Source organism: Oryctolagus cuniculus, chromosome 7 (genome assembly GCF_964237555.1).
Source record: "Oryctolagus cuniculus chromosome 7, mOryCun1.1, whole genome shotgun sequence".
NCBI classification, from domain to species: domain Eukaryota; kingdom Metazoa; phylum Chordata; class Mammalia; order Lagomorpha; family Leporidae; genus Oryctolagus; species Oryctolagus cuniculus.
Window position 1 is genome coordinate 146707104 of NC_091438.1, and position 16477 is coordinate 146723580.

General features: G+C 50.8%; 1 protein-coding gene across 9 annotated transcripts in view; it reads left to right on the top strand.

Moving 5' to 3' along the window:
- Positions 1–16477, top strand: part of STPG1 (sperm tail PG-rich repeat containing 1) — a 50620-nt gene that overhangs the window by 10238 nt on the left and 23905 nt on the right. For all 9 annotated transcript variants that reach the window (XM_008265673.4, XM_070079094.1, XM_070079093.1 and 6 more), the window contains one exon: positions 8765–8883. In XM_008265673.4, coding sequence (XP_008263895.1) covers positions 8765–8883 — 119 coding nt within the window. The remainder of the gene's footprint in view (positions 1–8764; positions 8884–16477) is intronic.

Below are 16477 nucleotides of genomic sequence, written 5' to 3' on the forward strand. Positions count from 1 at the left end.
CTTTCTTGAAGTTGTCTCGCTGGATTCTTGATGTTTAACAGTTTTGTATGGAGAGGTCTTGCATCGCTTCATTATACCTATTCTAGGCAGTTTATTTTTATGCTTTTATAAGTGAAAATATTTTCATTTCATTTCCCAATTTTTCTGGTTATAGAAATAAAGTAGATTGACCTTAATTCCAGTGACCTTGCCAAATAAAAAAACTTCTTTTAGGTTTTCTTACAGATTCTTTTGAAATTTCTCCATACAACTTTGTCATCTGTGATTAATGGCAAGTTTATTTCCTCCTTTCTGATCCATATATTTTTATGTATTTGTCTTGACTTTTGTACAGGCTAAGACCTTCGGGACAATATTGACTAGAAAGATGATAGCAATTTTGCTATTTTCATTCTCTATCTTGGGAAAATTTTTAATATTTCCACTATTAAGTATCATGCTTGCACAACCACTTTTGATTGGATTAACAACATATGCTCAGTTTCTACTCCGCTAGGATTTTTTTTATCATAAAAGGATATAACAGTTTATGAAATAATTTTTCTCTACCTACTAAACAGATAAGATACTTCACCAAAAAGAAATAAATAAAATTATACTGGTGGCAAATAGAGTTGCTCACCATCATTAGGGAAATGCAAATTAAAACTACAATGAGATAACCATTACCTACTGGATGGCTGGGGTTAAAAACACTGCCCCCTGCTGGTGAGCATGTAAAGTAACAGGAACTCACACACTGGTAGTGGGGAGGTACTAAGGCACAACACTTTGGAATATGGTCTCAGCAATGGATAAATAGTTGTCACATGTTTACAGAGCAGAGCACTATACAGTAATAAAAACAATGGAATATTGTACCTCAACAAACAGAAGAATCTCAAAATAATTATACTAAGCAAAAGGAGACAATGAGTACATACAATGATTCTATTTTTTTGGATATCTATTCAGATGATCATATGATTTTTCTTTTTTAGTTTGTTAACATGGTGAGTGACATTGATTTTCAAATGTTAAACTCTGTACTAGTGGGATAAATCTCAACTGATGTTGTATAAACTTTTCTACATGTTGTTGCACCTGCTTTGCTCAAATTGTTCTAAGAATTTCTGTATTTATTATGTTTAGGAAAGCTATTGATCTGCAATTTTTTCCTTTTGTGATGACTGTCTAGTTTTGGTATCAAGGTAATGCTGACCTCATAGAGTGAGCTGGGCGATGGGTGGTTTATATAGTATTGATAGGTGGAGAGTTCTATCACTGTGAGTTAGCTCAAGTTAGGTAATGGTATTGCTCAAGCCTTGTATAGATTACTATCTACTATTTAAATTATTGAGGGAGGGATTGAAATTGCAGAATTTTCTCCTTCTTGCAGTTGTCATATTTTGCTCCCTGCATTTTGGCTCTCATGATAGTGGGTACAGCAGCGTTTAGGGTTTTTATGTTCTCCTGAGCTGTTGAGCCCTCATAGTGACCCCATTATGAAATAACCCCCTTTATTGTGGGTACTATATTTTTGCTTTGAAATCTGTTTTGTTTGATATTAACAACTAACTTTGTTTTGATTAGTATTAGCATAGTAAATCTTTTCCTTTTAACTTGCTATTCTACTTTGAACCTATTTCTGAGTTTATGTTTAAAGCATGTGTCTTGTAGCCAGCATCTAGCTGGGTTTATCTTATCCTTTTTTCTTTTTATTTCTTTTTAATTGGTTGTTTGAAAGGCAGAGTTACAGAGAGGGAGGGAGGGAGGGAGGGAAGATGGGAGGGAGGGAGGGAGAGAGAGAGAGAGAGAGAGGTCATCCATCTGCTGGTTTACTCCCCAAATGGTTGCAATGGCTGGAGTTGGGCCATTCCAAAGCCAGGAGCAGGAGCTTCTTCTGAGTCTCCCATGTGGGCGCAGGGGCCCAAGGACTTGGGCCATCTTCTACCCAGGCCATAGCAGAGAACTGGGTCAGAAGTGAAGCAGCTGAGTCTTGAACTAGCGCCCATGTGGGATGCGGCACTGCAGGCAGCAGCTTTACCCACTACACCACAGTGCAAGTCCTGGGTTTTGTTATCCAATCTAACAATGGTAATTTTTTTTTAGAAAACTTGTATTTTCAAAATTTATATTTATTAAATAAAACTTTTGGATTATAGCAAGTTTTCCCTCCATAACCATCCTCCCACTCGTAAACCATCCCATCTCCTACTCCGTCTCCCATCCCATTCTTCATTAAGATTCATTTTTAATTATCTTTATATACAGAAGATCAACTTAGTATACACTAAGGAAAGATTTCAACAGTTTGCACCCACACAGACACACAAAGTATAAAGTACTGTTTTTTTTTTAAGATTTATTTTATTTATTTGAAAGACAGAGTTGCAGAGAGAGAGGTCTTCCATTCTGCTGGTTCACTCCCCAGATGGCCGCAATGGCTGGAGCTGCGCTGATCCAAAACCAGGAGCCAGGAGCTTCCTCCAGGTCCCCCACGTGGGTACAGAGGCCCGAGGACTTGGGCCATCCTCCACTGCCTTCCCAGGCCATAGCAGAGAGCTGGATTGGAAGAGGAGCAGCCGGGACTAGAACCGGAGCCCATATGGGATGCCGGTGCTTCAGGCCAGGGCTTTAACCCGCTGCACCACAGCGCCGGCCCCTAAAGTACTGTTTGAAGACTAGTTTTACTGTTAATCTTCATAATACAACACGTTAAGGACAGAGGTCGTACATGGGGAGTAAATACCCAGTGACTCCCGTTGTTGATTTAACAATTGACACTCTTATTTATGATGTCAGTAATTACCCAAGGCTCTTGTCATGAGCTGCCAAGGCTATGAAAGCCTCTTGAGTTCACAAACTCTGGCCTTATTTAGACAGGGCCATAATTAAAGTAAAGTTCTCTCCTCCCTTTGGAGCAAGGTACCTCCTTCTTTGATGGCCCATTCTTTCCACTGAGGTCTCACTCACAGAGATCTTTCATTTAGGTCATTTTTTGCCACAGTGTCTTGGCTTTCCATGTGTGAGAAACTCTCATGGGCTTTTTAGCCAGATCTGAATGCCTTAAGGGCTGATTCTGAGGTCAGAGTGCTGTTTAGGGCATTTGCCATTCTATGAGTCTGCTGTGTATCCTGCTTCCCTTGTTAGATCCTTCTCTCCTTTTTAATTCTATCAATTATTAACAATTGGCAATCTTTTAGTTGGGATATTTAGACTGTTTGCATTTAATGTGGCTATTGGTGTGTAAGCTTAAGTCCATCATCCTGTGGTGTGGGGAGCAAACCGGACTAGACTGAGTTGCTGGAATTAGGACTTATTCTATGCATCTGCTCTCCCACAATATGGCGCTGGGAGAGAAGTAAACAGCTTCCGCACAGCTGCCTCCAGTTCAACTAATAAACTGTAGGACTTGCTCCTGATTGGAGGAGAGCAGCGTACTCGGCGTGTGGGCAGCCGAGTTGGGATTGGCGGAGGAGGACTATAAAGGAGGAGAGAAACGGCATGCACCAGGAACATCTATGGGGAACATCTAAGGGAACCCGTGCAGCCCCCGAGAGAACCGGCCGGCGGTGTGCCGCTCCCCTGCGGAAGTGGGGAATGCGGCCAGGGGGAACTGCCCTTCCACGGAGGTGGAAGGGATAGTAGCCAACCCGGGAAGAACCAGCAGCAAACCCGGGGAGGGCCGAGCAGACGAAAGAACAGCGCAGGGTCCTGTGTCGTTCCTCCACGAAGAGGGGGAGCGACACTGTGGTTTGCTTTCTATTTGTTCCATCGGTTCTTTCTTTACTTTTACGTCTTTTGTATTGAGTATGTTTCATGCTTCCACTTTATCTTTTGTTAGCTTGTTAGGAATAACTCTTTGTATTTTTTTAGTGCTTTCTCTAGAGTAAGGACCCAGTGGACTTTGACCCACCAGCTGTGCTTTGTGTGTCTTTCAAAATTATTTGTTTATTCATATGAGAAGCAGAGGGACGGAGCCAGTGCTGTGGCACAGTGGTTAAGCTGCTTCCTGCGATGCCAGCATCCCATGTAAGTGCTGGTTTGAGTCCTGGCTGCTCCACTTCCGATCCAGCTCTCTACTAATGCACTTGGGGAAGCAGTGGAGAATGGCCCAAGTGCTTGGGCTCCTGTACTCATGTGGGAGACCTGGATGGATTCCCAGGCTCCTTGTTTTGGCCTGGCCCAGCCCTGGCATTTGTGGCCATTTGAGAAGTGAAACACCAGATAGAAGATCTCTCTCTCTCTCTCTCTCTCTCTCTCTCTCTGTTTCTAACTCTGCCTTTCAAACAAATAAATCTTCATAAAAAAGAGAAGCAGAGAGACAGAGTTCCCATCTGCTTATTCACAGCAGTGGATCAGCCCCTTAAGGCCCTGGAGCCAAAGCCGAGGACCTGTAATTCAGTCCAGCTCTCCCCTGCAGGTGGCAGGAACCCAGTCACTGAACCACCACTGCCTGCCAAAGACTGCATTAGTTGGAATCTGGACTCAGGAGCTGGGGGTGGGGATTGAACCTGGGCACTTGGCTATGGGATGTGGGTATCTTAACCACTAAGGCCAAACACCCACCTTGGTTTCTAAGATTTCTTACTGGGCCCAGGACTCTATGGTAGCAGGTTTCTTCTTCCAGTTCCCTGACGATGTTTCCAGCAGTAATACACTCGTTCTGGACTTCGTTTCTGTGTATAGAATGTGTCCCTTCTCTCTGCCTGGCGTCAGAGATTCCTTTTCCTCATTTTAAAAAGCAGCTTGGGCACCGTGTGCCTCGGTGGTTTCTTTCTGTGTCTCGTGCTTGAGGTTGTTTGACTTTCTTGGATCTGCAAGTTTATAGTTTTTATCAAATTTGGGCAATTTGCTTTTTTTCTTAAAATTTTTTTTCTATTTTTCTTCTTCCCAGACTCTTTGGAAGAGTCTGGTTACATATATATTAGGTTCTTTGAGGTTGCCACATAGATCACTGAAATTCTATTTTGTAGTCCCTCTACTCTTGATGGTTTATTTTGAATAATTCCCACAGCATTTAATCTCTTGTTATTCTGTAATCTAATAAAATAAATCTAGCTGAGTGACAGAGAGACACACAGAGAGAGAGAGAGAACTCCTATTTTCTGTTTCGTTTTCCCAAGGTCTGCAATGGGTGGGTGGGGCTGGTCCAGGACTGAAGCTTGGAACTCCATCATGTGTGCTCCCACGTGGGCGGCAGGGAGCCATCACCTGCTGCCTCCCAGGGCAAACATTAGCGAGAAGCTGGAGTCAGGAACTGGAGGAGAAACCAGAGCAGGGCACTCTGATGTGGGACGAAGGCATCCTAACTGCCAGGCTAAGTGCCCACCCCCCGTTTAATGGATTTTTAATCTCAGATGTCTTAGTTCTCACACATAGATGTTTTATTTGGATCCCTTTATAATATTTTCCATGTCTACTTAATATGCTTAGCCTTTTCTCTAGCTTCTTCAACATAGAAGTGCAATTGGAATAACAAGTAGGATGTTCTTGTTCACTAAATCTGTCGTCTGTATCATTTCTGCGCTGGTTGTTTCTTTTCTCATAACTTTGAATTATGTACTTTTTCTTTGCATATCTATTTCTATTTCATGGATGCCAGATGTTTACATTTTTATCTGTTGGGTGCCCATTTTGATAAATTACATTGTCCTTAATTACTTGGGGAACAGTTTGATCTTTTCAGATTTCGCTTTTAAGCCTTGTTAGCTGGAGCCAGAGCAGCACCAGGGCAGGGCACTGTTGCCCTGTTTCTAAGGCAGAACCCTCCTGCGTACCCTGTGGTCTGTGAATTACCAGGTTTTCTGCTGTGATCCATGGGACAGGAGCTATTCCAGGCCCTGGACCCGTTAGGCCTCATTGTGCACTTGAATGCGTTTGGGAGTCTCTGCCCCCAGCCTCCTGGTTTCTCTCACATGCACCTGCTGAGGGCACTCAGAAGTCTCCAGGAGGGGGCAGTACTGAGCTCCACAGCTCGCTCTCTCTGTGCAGCTGTCCCTTCTCTACCACTGCTCTGTGAACTCCTGCTCTCTCGGCCTTTCTGGATCCAGGATCCATTCCTTCAACTCAACAAGGTGACGGGGCTGCCCCGACACCTCCCGCCTGAGAATGCTCCCCAGGCAGGAGGCTGGGGCCATCTGATGGGCAGCCTCGTCCGGGATGTCCTTCCCTGCTCTCAGCGGCCCTGACCCATTTTGAACTTTTTCAGCTGGGGGTGTGGGGGGCAGATCCAGTCCCACGCCGGCTGGCAGCAGGGGGTCAGTTATCCAGAGGGAGTTCCTACTCCCTTTCCCAGTTGCTCTCATCCGAGGGGCGCTGTCCTGTCTGGCAGGCCGGCCCCCTGCAGCCAGGAGCCCTTCAGCGGCTTAGCCGGGGAGGGCCCTTCCCTTTCCCCAGGAGAACCCCCCCCCCCCATTCACTGCCTCCCCGGCAAGCCCTCTCCCTTGTTTTCTGGCCTTAGGTTTTTAGAAGCAAAAGCTGGGAGCCCTGGCAGCTGCTTCCGATGTTTGACAGGCTGCAGAGTTCCCTGAAAGCGAAAATCCCACAGCTGCCCACCTGCCGGGGCGGGGAAGGGGAGGCGCGAAGCTAGGTTTAGCGCATGTTAAAATCTCCAGGTGTTCTCTTTTTTAACATTTTGAAAACAAAATTTCTTCTTTTTATTTATGTGAAAGGCAGAGTCACAGAGAGGGAGACACAGAGAGAGAGAGAGAGATCCTCCCATCTGCTGGTTCACTCCTCAAATGGCTGCAAAGCTGGGAGCCTAGAGTTTCTTCAGGTCTCCCACGTGGGTGCAGGGGCCCAAGCACTTGGACCATCTTCTGCTGCCTTCCCAGGCACATTAGCAGGGAGCTGGATCGGAAGTAGAGCAGCCGGGTCTCAAACCGGCACCCCTGTGGGATGCTGGCATCGCAGATAGCAGCTTCAGGCACTACGCCGCAGCACCAACCCCCTCCAGGTGTTCCCTAGCTACACATACCCTCGCTGCCTTTACTGACTTCATTCTCAGACTAGGCTCGATTGTCCCTCCTGCCATTGTTTCACTCGCTGGTTTATTGAGAGCTTGCTGGGGGCCAGGCTCACGGAAAGGCAGCACAGGAGAGAGCTCAAGAACAGGGCTCGTCACACAGATGTCCAAACCCCGGCTGCTCCACTTAACCACGGCTGTGGGCTTGAGGGCTTAATCTCTCCGAGCCTCAGTTTCCTCACTGTGAAAGCTGGTTCTTGACAGCACCCCTGGAGGTGCGCTTACTGCACTGGGCTTCCCTCTCTGCAAAGGAATTTTGTTTCTTCAACACTTTAGAGATCAAGACCTGGGTCTTAAAGATGATGTCCCACAGACTGGCCCCTGCCCCTGCCCCTGCCCACGCCTGCCTTACCTCTCGCTCGCTGTCTTGCTTCCTCCACTGGGGGGGGGGTCTTCACGATGACCTGGCTCACTGTGGGGAACAGCCCCCGGAGGCAGGAGGGAGCCCTGCTTGTCCGGGAAGGCCTGTGTCTCAGGGGGATGCTGTTGTGGGTATGCGGTGGGGCTGGAATGAGGGCAGGGGTCCCTGGTCTGAATGTCCCACTGGCTGGCGCCACACGAGGGGGCTTGCACAGGTGTGGGCCAGGGGGGAACAGGGAGGAGTGAGGCTTCAAGGCCATCAGCCATGAAGCATCAAGACATGGAGTCGGGTCCTGTGACTCTCCCAGGGCAGAGTTTGATGCTGGCCTGCTGGGCCGGGAGGTGCAACCCTACAGCGTTTCCCCGTGCGGGGAGTTTGCCGCGTGTGTTTCTTTATGCGTCATGACCCAGACACACACACCTTTGGTTTGATTTTCTGGACACGATTTCCTTCCAGTCTTTCAACTCCATGTCTGCTCTTCAGAACAAAACCCGCAACTCCTGCTGGTCTTTGCACTTGTTACTAAAGACAAGGTCAGGGCTGCTCACCCCTGGAAAGCCAGTACTAGAGAGACAGGAGTCAACTCAAGGCCACCGCGAGGCTGGCAGCCTAGGGGGCGGCGGCTCCTCGTGTCACAAAGACCATCTCGGGGTTATACGGTAGCAGGGCGGCTTTGAGGGGAGCAGTGAGAGTGGGAAAAAAGGGCGTCAGGAATGAGGGGGTGGAGGGTGGGGCCAGCTGCGGGTCAGCCTCTGGCTGGGTGATGGGGACTGGCGGGGGGCCCGGTGGTTTTGGTTTGCAGCCGGGGATCTGGTCCTCCAGCCACGCTGACTGCAGCTTCAGGCAGCTTCCTCACGGCCAGTTTCTGGAACTCTCCAGCCAGCACAATTTACTTGTTAAGTTATAAGTCAGCAAGGAAAGCAACTGTTTGTACCTTGGAGGCCAAGGAAGAGGCCCAGGCTAGCTTCTGTCGCACATGGTGTGGGGTGGGTGGGAGGGAGCGCCTCTCTGACTTCCCTGACCCCTCTGCTGGTGTCTGACTTGGCTCAGGAGGAGCGGGGATGCTGGCTCTGTCCCTCCCCCTGCCCTCTTCCAGGCCGTCCCCTTCCTGCCTGGCGAGAATAGCAGCCGCACAGCTTTCTTTCTCCTGGGCCCGTCTGCTCCCGTGCGCTCAATGTGACCCAGCCTTGCTCTCGTGTAAGGACCGGGGCGGGTGGGAACCCAATACATTTCCAGGAGAGAAAGGAAGTAAGGCGAGGACTGTGTTTAATTTCCTGTGACAAGGCAAGTTGCTGCTCCATTCCATTTACAATAAAACTGCAGGACGCACCCCTCTGATCTGCCTGTGCCAGTCCATTGTTTGTGCTGATTTTCACTTTGTTCCTCCTGTTTAGGTTTCACTGCGGCGTATCCAACGCAATCCTCCATTCCTTTTAAGTCGCAATATTCAATAATTCCAGAATCGGAAAAGAAAGGATTTAATAGTCAAGCCAGGAGATTTTATCACAAAAAGGTAACTTCCTGCTATTCCAGCCTCTTTGTCTCCTTAGCCTCCTCTGACAACTTTCCATCGGGCTGCTGCATCTCTCTGTGAACAGTAGGGGGCAGTGTCACCCAAGGAGTCACAGCGCCGGCGCCTTAAGGTGTGGATTACAAAAATGAGTTAGAAAAATGTGAAATCCCAGGGGAAACAGCTGTGTCTGAACTTATGGTGCCAAAAATATCAAACTGAACCAAAAGATTTTTTAAATAAAAATAGACTTTAAAAATTATAAGAACACAAAATCCAAAAAAAATCCCAGTGTATCCAATAAAAGGGAAAAATGCCTCTACCTGCCTCCTTATAAGAGGAAATCACATGACTTTCTTCAAATAACAGAAGAGGAGAAACAGGTTTAATAAATTTAAATTTGGCCGGTGCCGCGGCTCAATAGGCTAATCTTCCGCCTGCGGCGCCGGCACACCGGGTTCTAGTCCCGGTCGGGGCGCCGGATTCTGTCCCGGTTGCCCCTCTTCCAGGCCAGCTCTCTCCTGTGGCCTGGGAGTGCAGTGGAGGATGGCCCAGGTGCTTGGGCCCTGCACCCCATGGGAGACCAGGAGAAGCACCTGGCTCCTGCCATCGGATCAGCGCGGTGCACCGGCCGCGGCGACCATTGGAGGGTGAACCAATGGCAAAGGAAGACCTTTCTCTCTGTCTCTCTCTCTCACTGTCCACTCTGTCTGTCAAAAAAAAAAAAAAAGTAAAAATAAATAAATAAATAAATTTAAAATTACCACACACATGTTTAACTCCTTTAAACAACATGTTATGGCTATTCCTGAATTCCCCTCATCTCCATCCTCCTCCCCAAATCTCCTTGCCTCCCTTTTGCTCTCTGATCTGGAAGGTGTGTGTGTGTGTGTGTGTGTGTGTGTGTGTGTGTTTTAAGAATTATTTTATTTATTTGAAAGACAGAGTTACAGAGAGAGGTAGAGCCAGGGAGAGGTCTTCCATTCCACTGGTTCACTCCCCAAATGACTGCAATGGCTAGAGCTGAGCTGATCCGGAGCCAGGAGCCAGGAGCTTCTTCCAGCTCTCCCACGTATTGCAGGGGCCCAAGGATTTGGGCCATCTCCTGCTTTCCAAGGCCATAGCAGAGAGCTGGATCGGAAGAGGAGCAGCCAGGACATGAACCAGCACCCGTATGGGATGGCTTTAGCCCACTGCGCCACAGTGCCGGCCCCTGGAAGATTTCGATTGGCTCCTGACGCACCCAACTTGATTTGGGATCTCTGGGGTCTAGCCTTCTCATCAGCAGGGGGCAGAAGCGACCCACGGGCATTCTCATGTTTGAAGTTCTGATTTCTCCAATGAAAATAAGCCTTTCAAAGGATGTTCTTTCACAGGAGTCATCCTGTCAGTTACCTTTTGCTACATTCTAAGCACTGTTTTTGTTTTTGAATTTTTTATTTATTTGAAAGGCAGATACAGGGAGAGAGAGAGAGAGAGAGAGAGAGAATCTTCCATTCCCTGGTTCACTCCCTGAATGCCCCTAACAACCAGCGCTGAGCCAGGCCAAACCAGGAGCCTGGAAATCTATTCGGGTCTCCCACGTGGGTGGCAAGGACCCAAGCACTTAGGTCACCATCTGCTGCCTCCCAGACTGTGCATCAGCAAGAAATTGGAGTCAGAGTAGAACTGGAACCCAAACCAAGGCACTAAATATGGGGTGCGGGCATCGCAAGCTGCTCTTAACTGCTGGGCCAGATGCCTGCCTGTAAAAATGGGGTTCACCCCCCTTGCCCAGAGAGCAAAGAAGGGATCAGGAGATGTGAGGTCTGCATGCAGGCAAGTTGGGATGTTGAGGGAGCTTGGCTGGCCCCTCCCACCTGGGGCCTGAGTCCTGCTCTGGGAGCAAGTTCTTGCTACTCCTAAAATTGTGGGATTCTAGGAAGGAAATAGAAGAGAATATAGCATACACACAGAGATTTTTTTTTTTTTTTAAGATTTATTTATTTATTTGAAAGGCAGAATTACAGAGAGGCAGAGGCAGAGAGAGAGGAAGAGAGAGGGTCTTCCAACTACTGGTTCGCTCCCCAGATGGCCGCAACAGCCAGAGCTGCGGAGATCCAAAGCCAGGAGCCAGGAGCTTCCTCTGGGTCTCCACATGGGTGCAGGGGCCCAAGGACTTGGCCCATCTTCTACTGCTTTCCCAGAGAGACATAGCAGAGAGCCGGATCAGAAGTGGAGCAGTCGGGACTCGAACTGGCGCCCATATGGGATACTGGAACTGCAGGCTGTGGCTTTATCTGCTGTGCCACAGTGTCAGCTCCACATGTATAGTCTTAATTTCTTGTAGATTTTCCCCAAAGCTGATATATATGTGTTCGGGAGGTTTCTGTGTTCTCTCTCTAGTTCTCTATGGTTCTGTGCTTTTCTCTCCCGTGTTCTCTCTGGTTTCCCACGTGTCAACGTGATGGTAATTTCTTGCCTGTCTGTAGGGTGCCTGCGGCCCAACCTTCCATGAAAATCCTAGCTGCCATTTACTGCTGATCCCAGCTATGTGTCAGATCACTCTCGGCCTGCACCTCTAATCCTCGGAGCGCCGCTAAAAGGAAAGCTTTATGATGTGAACGCAGCAGGGGAGGAAGCCGAGGCTTAGGGACGTGGGGAGACCCACCCGAGGTCACACAGCACAGGGCCTGGCACCTGAGAGTCTCAGATAGGTACTTGCTGAATCAATGTTGAAAGAATGAGACCTCGGCCCAGGCCCAGCTCACGCAAAGGCGCCTGTTCTTCCCCACAACGCACCACGCCTGCCTTTGTGCCTACCAGGCTGTAAATTTGCCCTCTGAAAGCCAGCATGTCTGTGGCACGGCCCCAGAAGACAGAATCCGGGAGAGGGGAGGATGCCCGCTCGCGTGTGGGCTCCAGCCTGCCTGATCCCGTGGGGAAGACGCAGTCTAAGTAGGCTGCGCTGGGAAGTTAGCCTGGGGTTTGTTTCAACCAACACACAAACATTGGACGCAGTTCTAGGGTACATGAGATGACTCACTCCATGTGCACTGCAATTCGGCTACACACACACGGCTCTCTCGTCAAATAGTTACCATCTCCTGGGTGAAAGCACTCAGAACCCTCACTTCTAGCTTCGAAAGACAACCACCCACACAGGCACATGTATACACACACTGACACACACCAACACACTCACATGCACACACACAGGCACACACACATTAACATATATACACATTCGTATACACTCACATGGGTGCACACCCACACACGCTGGTTGCATCCTTGCGTTCGTTCTGTGACCCGCTTATTGCTGCAACAGTGTGTCCGGCCAGTGTGGCCGTGCACCCTCTGGGCCTCCTTGCCCACCTTAGACCCCCATAGGAATCCTTCCCAGGGCTCAGTGTCTGGATGGGCCGTGGGAGCGTCTAGAAGGGAAGTCGTCCTCCTGAACACTGTGCCGGGATGTGTGGATTCACGTCTCTGCACCATTGCTTCCTTGTCTTAAAAACAAGGGGGTGGGGGCCGGCGTTGTGGTGCAGCAGGTGAAGCTGCCTCCTGAAATGCTGGCCTCACAGCGGCTCTGCTTCTGCTCCAGCTCCCTGCTAACTCCCTGGGAAAGCAGCAGAAGGTGGCCAAGGGCTTGGATGTCTGCCACCTGCGTGCAAGACCGGCATAGAATTCCTGGCTCCTGGCTTCAGCCTGGCCCAGCACCAGCTGTTGTGGGCATCTGGGGAGCAAACTAGTGGATGGAAGATCTGTGTGTGTGTGTGTGTGTGTGTGTGACTGTTCCCTTCATAAATAAGTACATCTAAAAATAAAGTAAAAAACAAGGGGGGATGTTATCATAGTTAGGCCCACAGCAGAGAATGCTGTTCTAGCCCTTCCAGGTGGCCGTGAACGTGTCCTTGTCAGACACAGGCACCGGCACCTGTAGGCAGGCACAATTTAAAGGTGCGCGTTTCATATGCAGACAGATTGTACAAAGTTCACACTGTCCGCTCACTAACTTGGTGAGAGCCTGGACCACAGGTGTTCGGCCCCGCAGAGGTGTTGGAATGAAAGGAAGCTCAGTTCACAGAGATCACCAGGTCAGGGTGACAGTGACCCATGTGGGGGAGCCCTCAGCTCTGCTGCCCCCACTTCCTGCCCTTCTTCGGGGTAGCCCCCTCACCCCCTCCTCGGAGTCTACAGCCATGGTCTGTCAGGGCCATGTGCTCGGCTGGCTCTGACCACTTGCCAGGTTCCCTGCAAGACTTTTCGGTTCATTCGCTCCTTTAATTCCCCAGAAAACCTCAGGAGCCAAAGTCGTATCCCCAGTTTTCCAAAAATGACTGAGATGAAAAGAGGGTGAATGACTTTCCCGGCCATGGTCAAGGTTGGCAGAGTGAGGATGAACCCGGGCAGCAGCTGCTGCTTCCCAAACACTTTCCCCAGTGTCTCCCTGGACACCCTCCCTGCCATCCTGGCACTTCTGCCCAGCATGATGGTGGCCTGAGGGCCCCTTGGCAAGCAGTCCTGGTTCTTTCCAGACCCCAGACTCCTCCAACTGGACCAATGCTGGCCACTCAAGCCTGTGCAGCTCTCACTGGGCCCTGAGGCTGCGTCCACTTTTCCTCATTTGGGTGGACCTCTTGGTCCCCTTCCTGGAATGTGGGGGCTGCTACCTGGCCACCCTTGTGTCTTCGCCCATTGGCCTAGGTCCTAGCATACAGTCGGTGCCAACTGATGCCTTTTGAATTGGATTTTTGCCCATGCCTGCTCAAGGGCTCTGGGGCTGACAGCGAGCTGCTCCCAGAGTTAAGGAAGAGGAAGACCCCAAAGCAAAGGACCCTAGACGCTCTCAGGGACAGACTGGCTTTTTTTTTAAAGTTTTATTTTTTTATTTGAGAGGCAATTACAGACAGAGAGAGGGAGAGACAGAGAAGTCTTCCATCTGCTGGTTCACTCCCCAAATGGCTGTAACAGCCAGAGCTGGGCCAATCCAAAGCCAGGATTCAGGAGCTTCTTCTGGGTCTCCCACATGCTTGCAGGGGCCCAAGCACTTGGACTATCTTTTACTGCTTTCCCAGGTACATTAGCAGGGAGCTGGATCGGAAGAGGAGCAGCCAGGACATGAATCGGTGCCCATATGGATGCTGGCGCCAGGTTTAACCTACTATGCCACAGTGCCGGTGCTACAAGACTGGCTTTTAATGGTGCTTCCGGACGGCAGGCATGGCTGCTCTTGTCTGCTTGTACTTCCCTCCTGGCAAGGCTGGTGATGGGCAAAGCCTGGGTCCCCGCCGCCCCCAGCTTGCCCGCAGCTGCTGTTCCCCTGGGGGAAGAAGAAAACCTTGCTTCCGTTGCCCCTGCGCTCACTCTGGTTCTCCCTTAGGGCTCCGTGCCCGGCAGCCTGTCTCATGTGCGCACAACCCTGGTGTCTCCTGGTTTCAGGTCTGGTCGCCCTCTCTCTAACACAGCCTGGGGAGGGGCCAGGGTGGGGAGGGCGTCATTCTAAGGAGCCAGGCTGTCACCAACAGTTGAACTGGAAGGGGCGCGGTGACCAGAAAGCCTCTGGGATAGCGCCTCCTTGCCTTCTGCTAACTCCTCCGCCCTTGCCCCTGGGTCACCACAGGGGCCAGCAGCACAGTCTGGGGACACACGTCCACCTCTCTCCACTCCGCTCTTCCCAGAGTCGCAAGTGAGGGGGCCCTGGGGCCCGTGCAGGCTCTCCTGCCTTCTGGCCCATACTCCCCCCGCCTCTGGGCTCCAGCAGAGTGGATGGATGCGTGGTCCTGAGACCCTCAAACTGGAGGCAGTGGTGAAAGGAAAGTTGTTGCTCCCTGAACGCGAGACTCTTGCAGGCTTTGCTGGCAGACGAGCCCCGGCGGCCACCTGGGGCCAGTCCCCTGCTGCTCTCCACCTCCAGCCTCTCTGCCTGCTCCTCCTTCTTGTCTGTGCTCCCTGGGGACACGCCAGCCCCAAGGCGAACGTCTCTGAGAAAGCCGAGCTTGTGTGCTGTGTGGCCTGTGGTCCGGCAGAGTCCACATTCCCTTGCCAGAAAACGGCTGGGCAAACCCACCTGCCTAGTAAAAATGAAAGTGTTGATCGGACAGAATTTATGAAATCAGGACCAGAAAGCCCGGGGTACGTGGAGCTGTACCTGGCTCTCTGTGCAGAACAGGAAGTCTTCCCGGAACCTGCAGAGGTCGTGGCAGTGAGGCTGGGAAGGCCCACTTTCCTCTCTGCCCCTCCTCATCAGCTCTGCAAACCCATCCCAAGGTCAAGTGAAGGCAGCTGCCGCCCTGCGCTTGGCACATGAGAGGCTGCCGTTCAGGGCTCGAGTCCTCCAGAGAGGTCTCCGAGTGTATTGCAATCACATTGCCCCGTGCTGTGTGGGGCGGGGGATGGGAACAGGGGGCCACTCACCCTGTGCTTGGTCCTACCCCAAAGGTCTTCAACTTCCGAGGGCAGGCCCTGGCTCTGGTACAGCTGTGCGGGCAGTGTGAAGGGCAGCAGGGCAGAGGATGACGGCTGCCAAGGGCAGTGGGGCAGAGGAGGACAGCAGCCAAGGGCAGCAGGGCAGAGGAGGACGGCGGCCCTGTTCTATCCCCGGCATGTGCATTGTCTCACGTAGGCTGGCCGAGGAGCATGGGGAGCAGTCAGCATGCTCTCTCCCTCCCCACACCCAGTTTTCTTGGGTTGATTTGGTTTTTGCCTTTCAAGGTGATCTCGGCCAGGAGGCCAAAGCGGTAGCTAAGTTCCCAGCCGTCACGGCCTGGCTTCTGTTCTCTGGAATGTGCTCTGAGAGGCCTGGGCTCACCCACGCTGACACAAAGTGTGAGTCTGTGACCCCCAGAGAGCTGCCCGCCCACCTGGACCTGTCCCTCCCAGCCACCCAAGTGGGCACGGCATGAAGACAGTGATGAGCTGGCAAACCAGCTCTCCCTTCCGCAAAGACGAGCTCTGATTTACAGCGTTTGCCCTTTGCTGCGCTGTAAATACTCCACCACCACCCCCGCCCCCAGCCAATTCCAAGATGCCACCTGCCACACTTCTGCGTTGCCAACGGCTGCCCTCAGGCTGCCCCCGGCCAGCCTTCGCGTGCTGCTGCCCAAAGCACTCTCCGTGGACATTCGCTCTGAGCAAGCTGGCAGCTGGCCATTCCCCAGGCCCCAGGGGACAGACCTCTGTCTCTTTTTCCTGGACTCAAGCTAGCCGCCTCTGTGCAGAATGAAACCAGGACCAAGGCCCAGATTTAGCAACTAAAAATGCACGATGTCTAGTCAAATTGGAATTTCAGATAGATAACAACTCTTTTAACAAATGTATGTTCCACGCATTGCATGGGATATACTTATACTAAAACAGCCCTGTGTTGTTTATGAAAACCTAATGTCACGGGGCTGGGTGGGATGGCTGAACCATTGGGCCCTTGCGTCGTACCTGGCAATCCAGTGAGCGCTCAGGAGAAGGCTGGGCATGGATAGGCACGCTGAGAATGTGCCGAGAGACCGGGAGCTGTAGGTGTGTGTCTGTCTTCACCGTTCGTTGTTTGAACCTCGAAGTCGCGCTTGCACTGCCTGCCTTAATGTGTCTCAGATTCAGGGGCTCTGGAAGCTCAAAA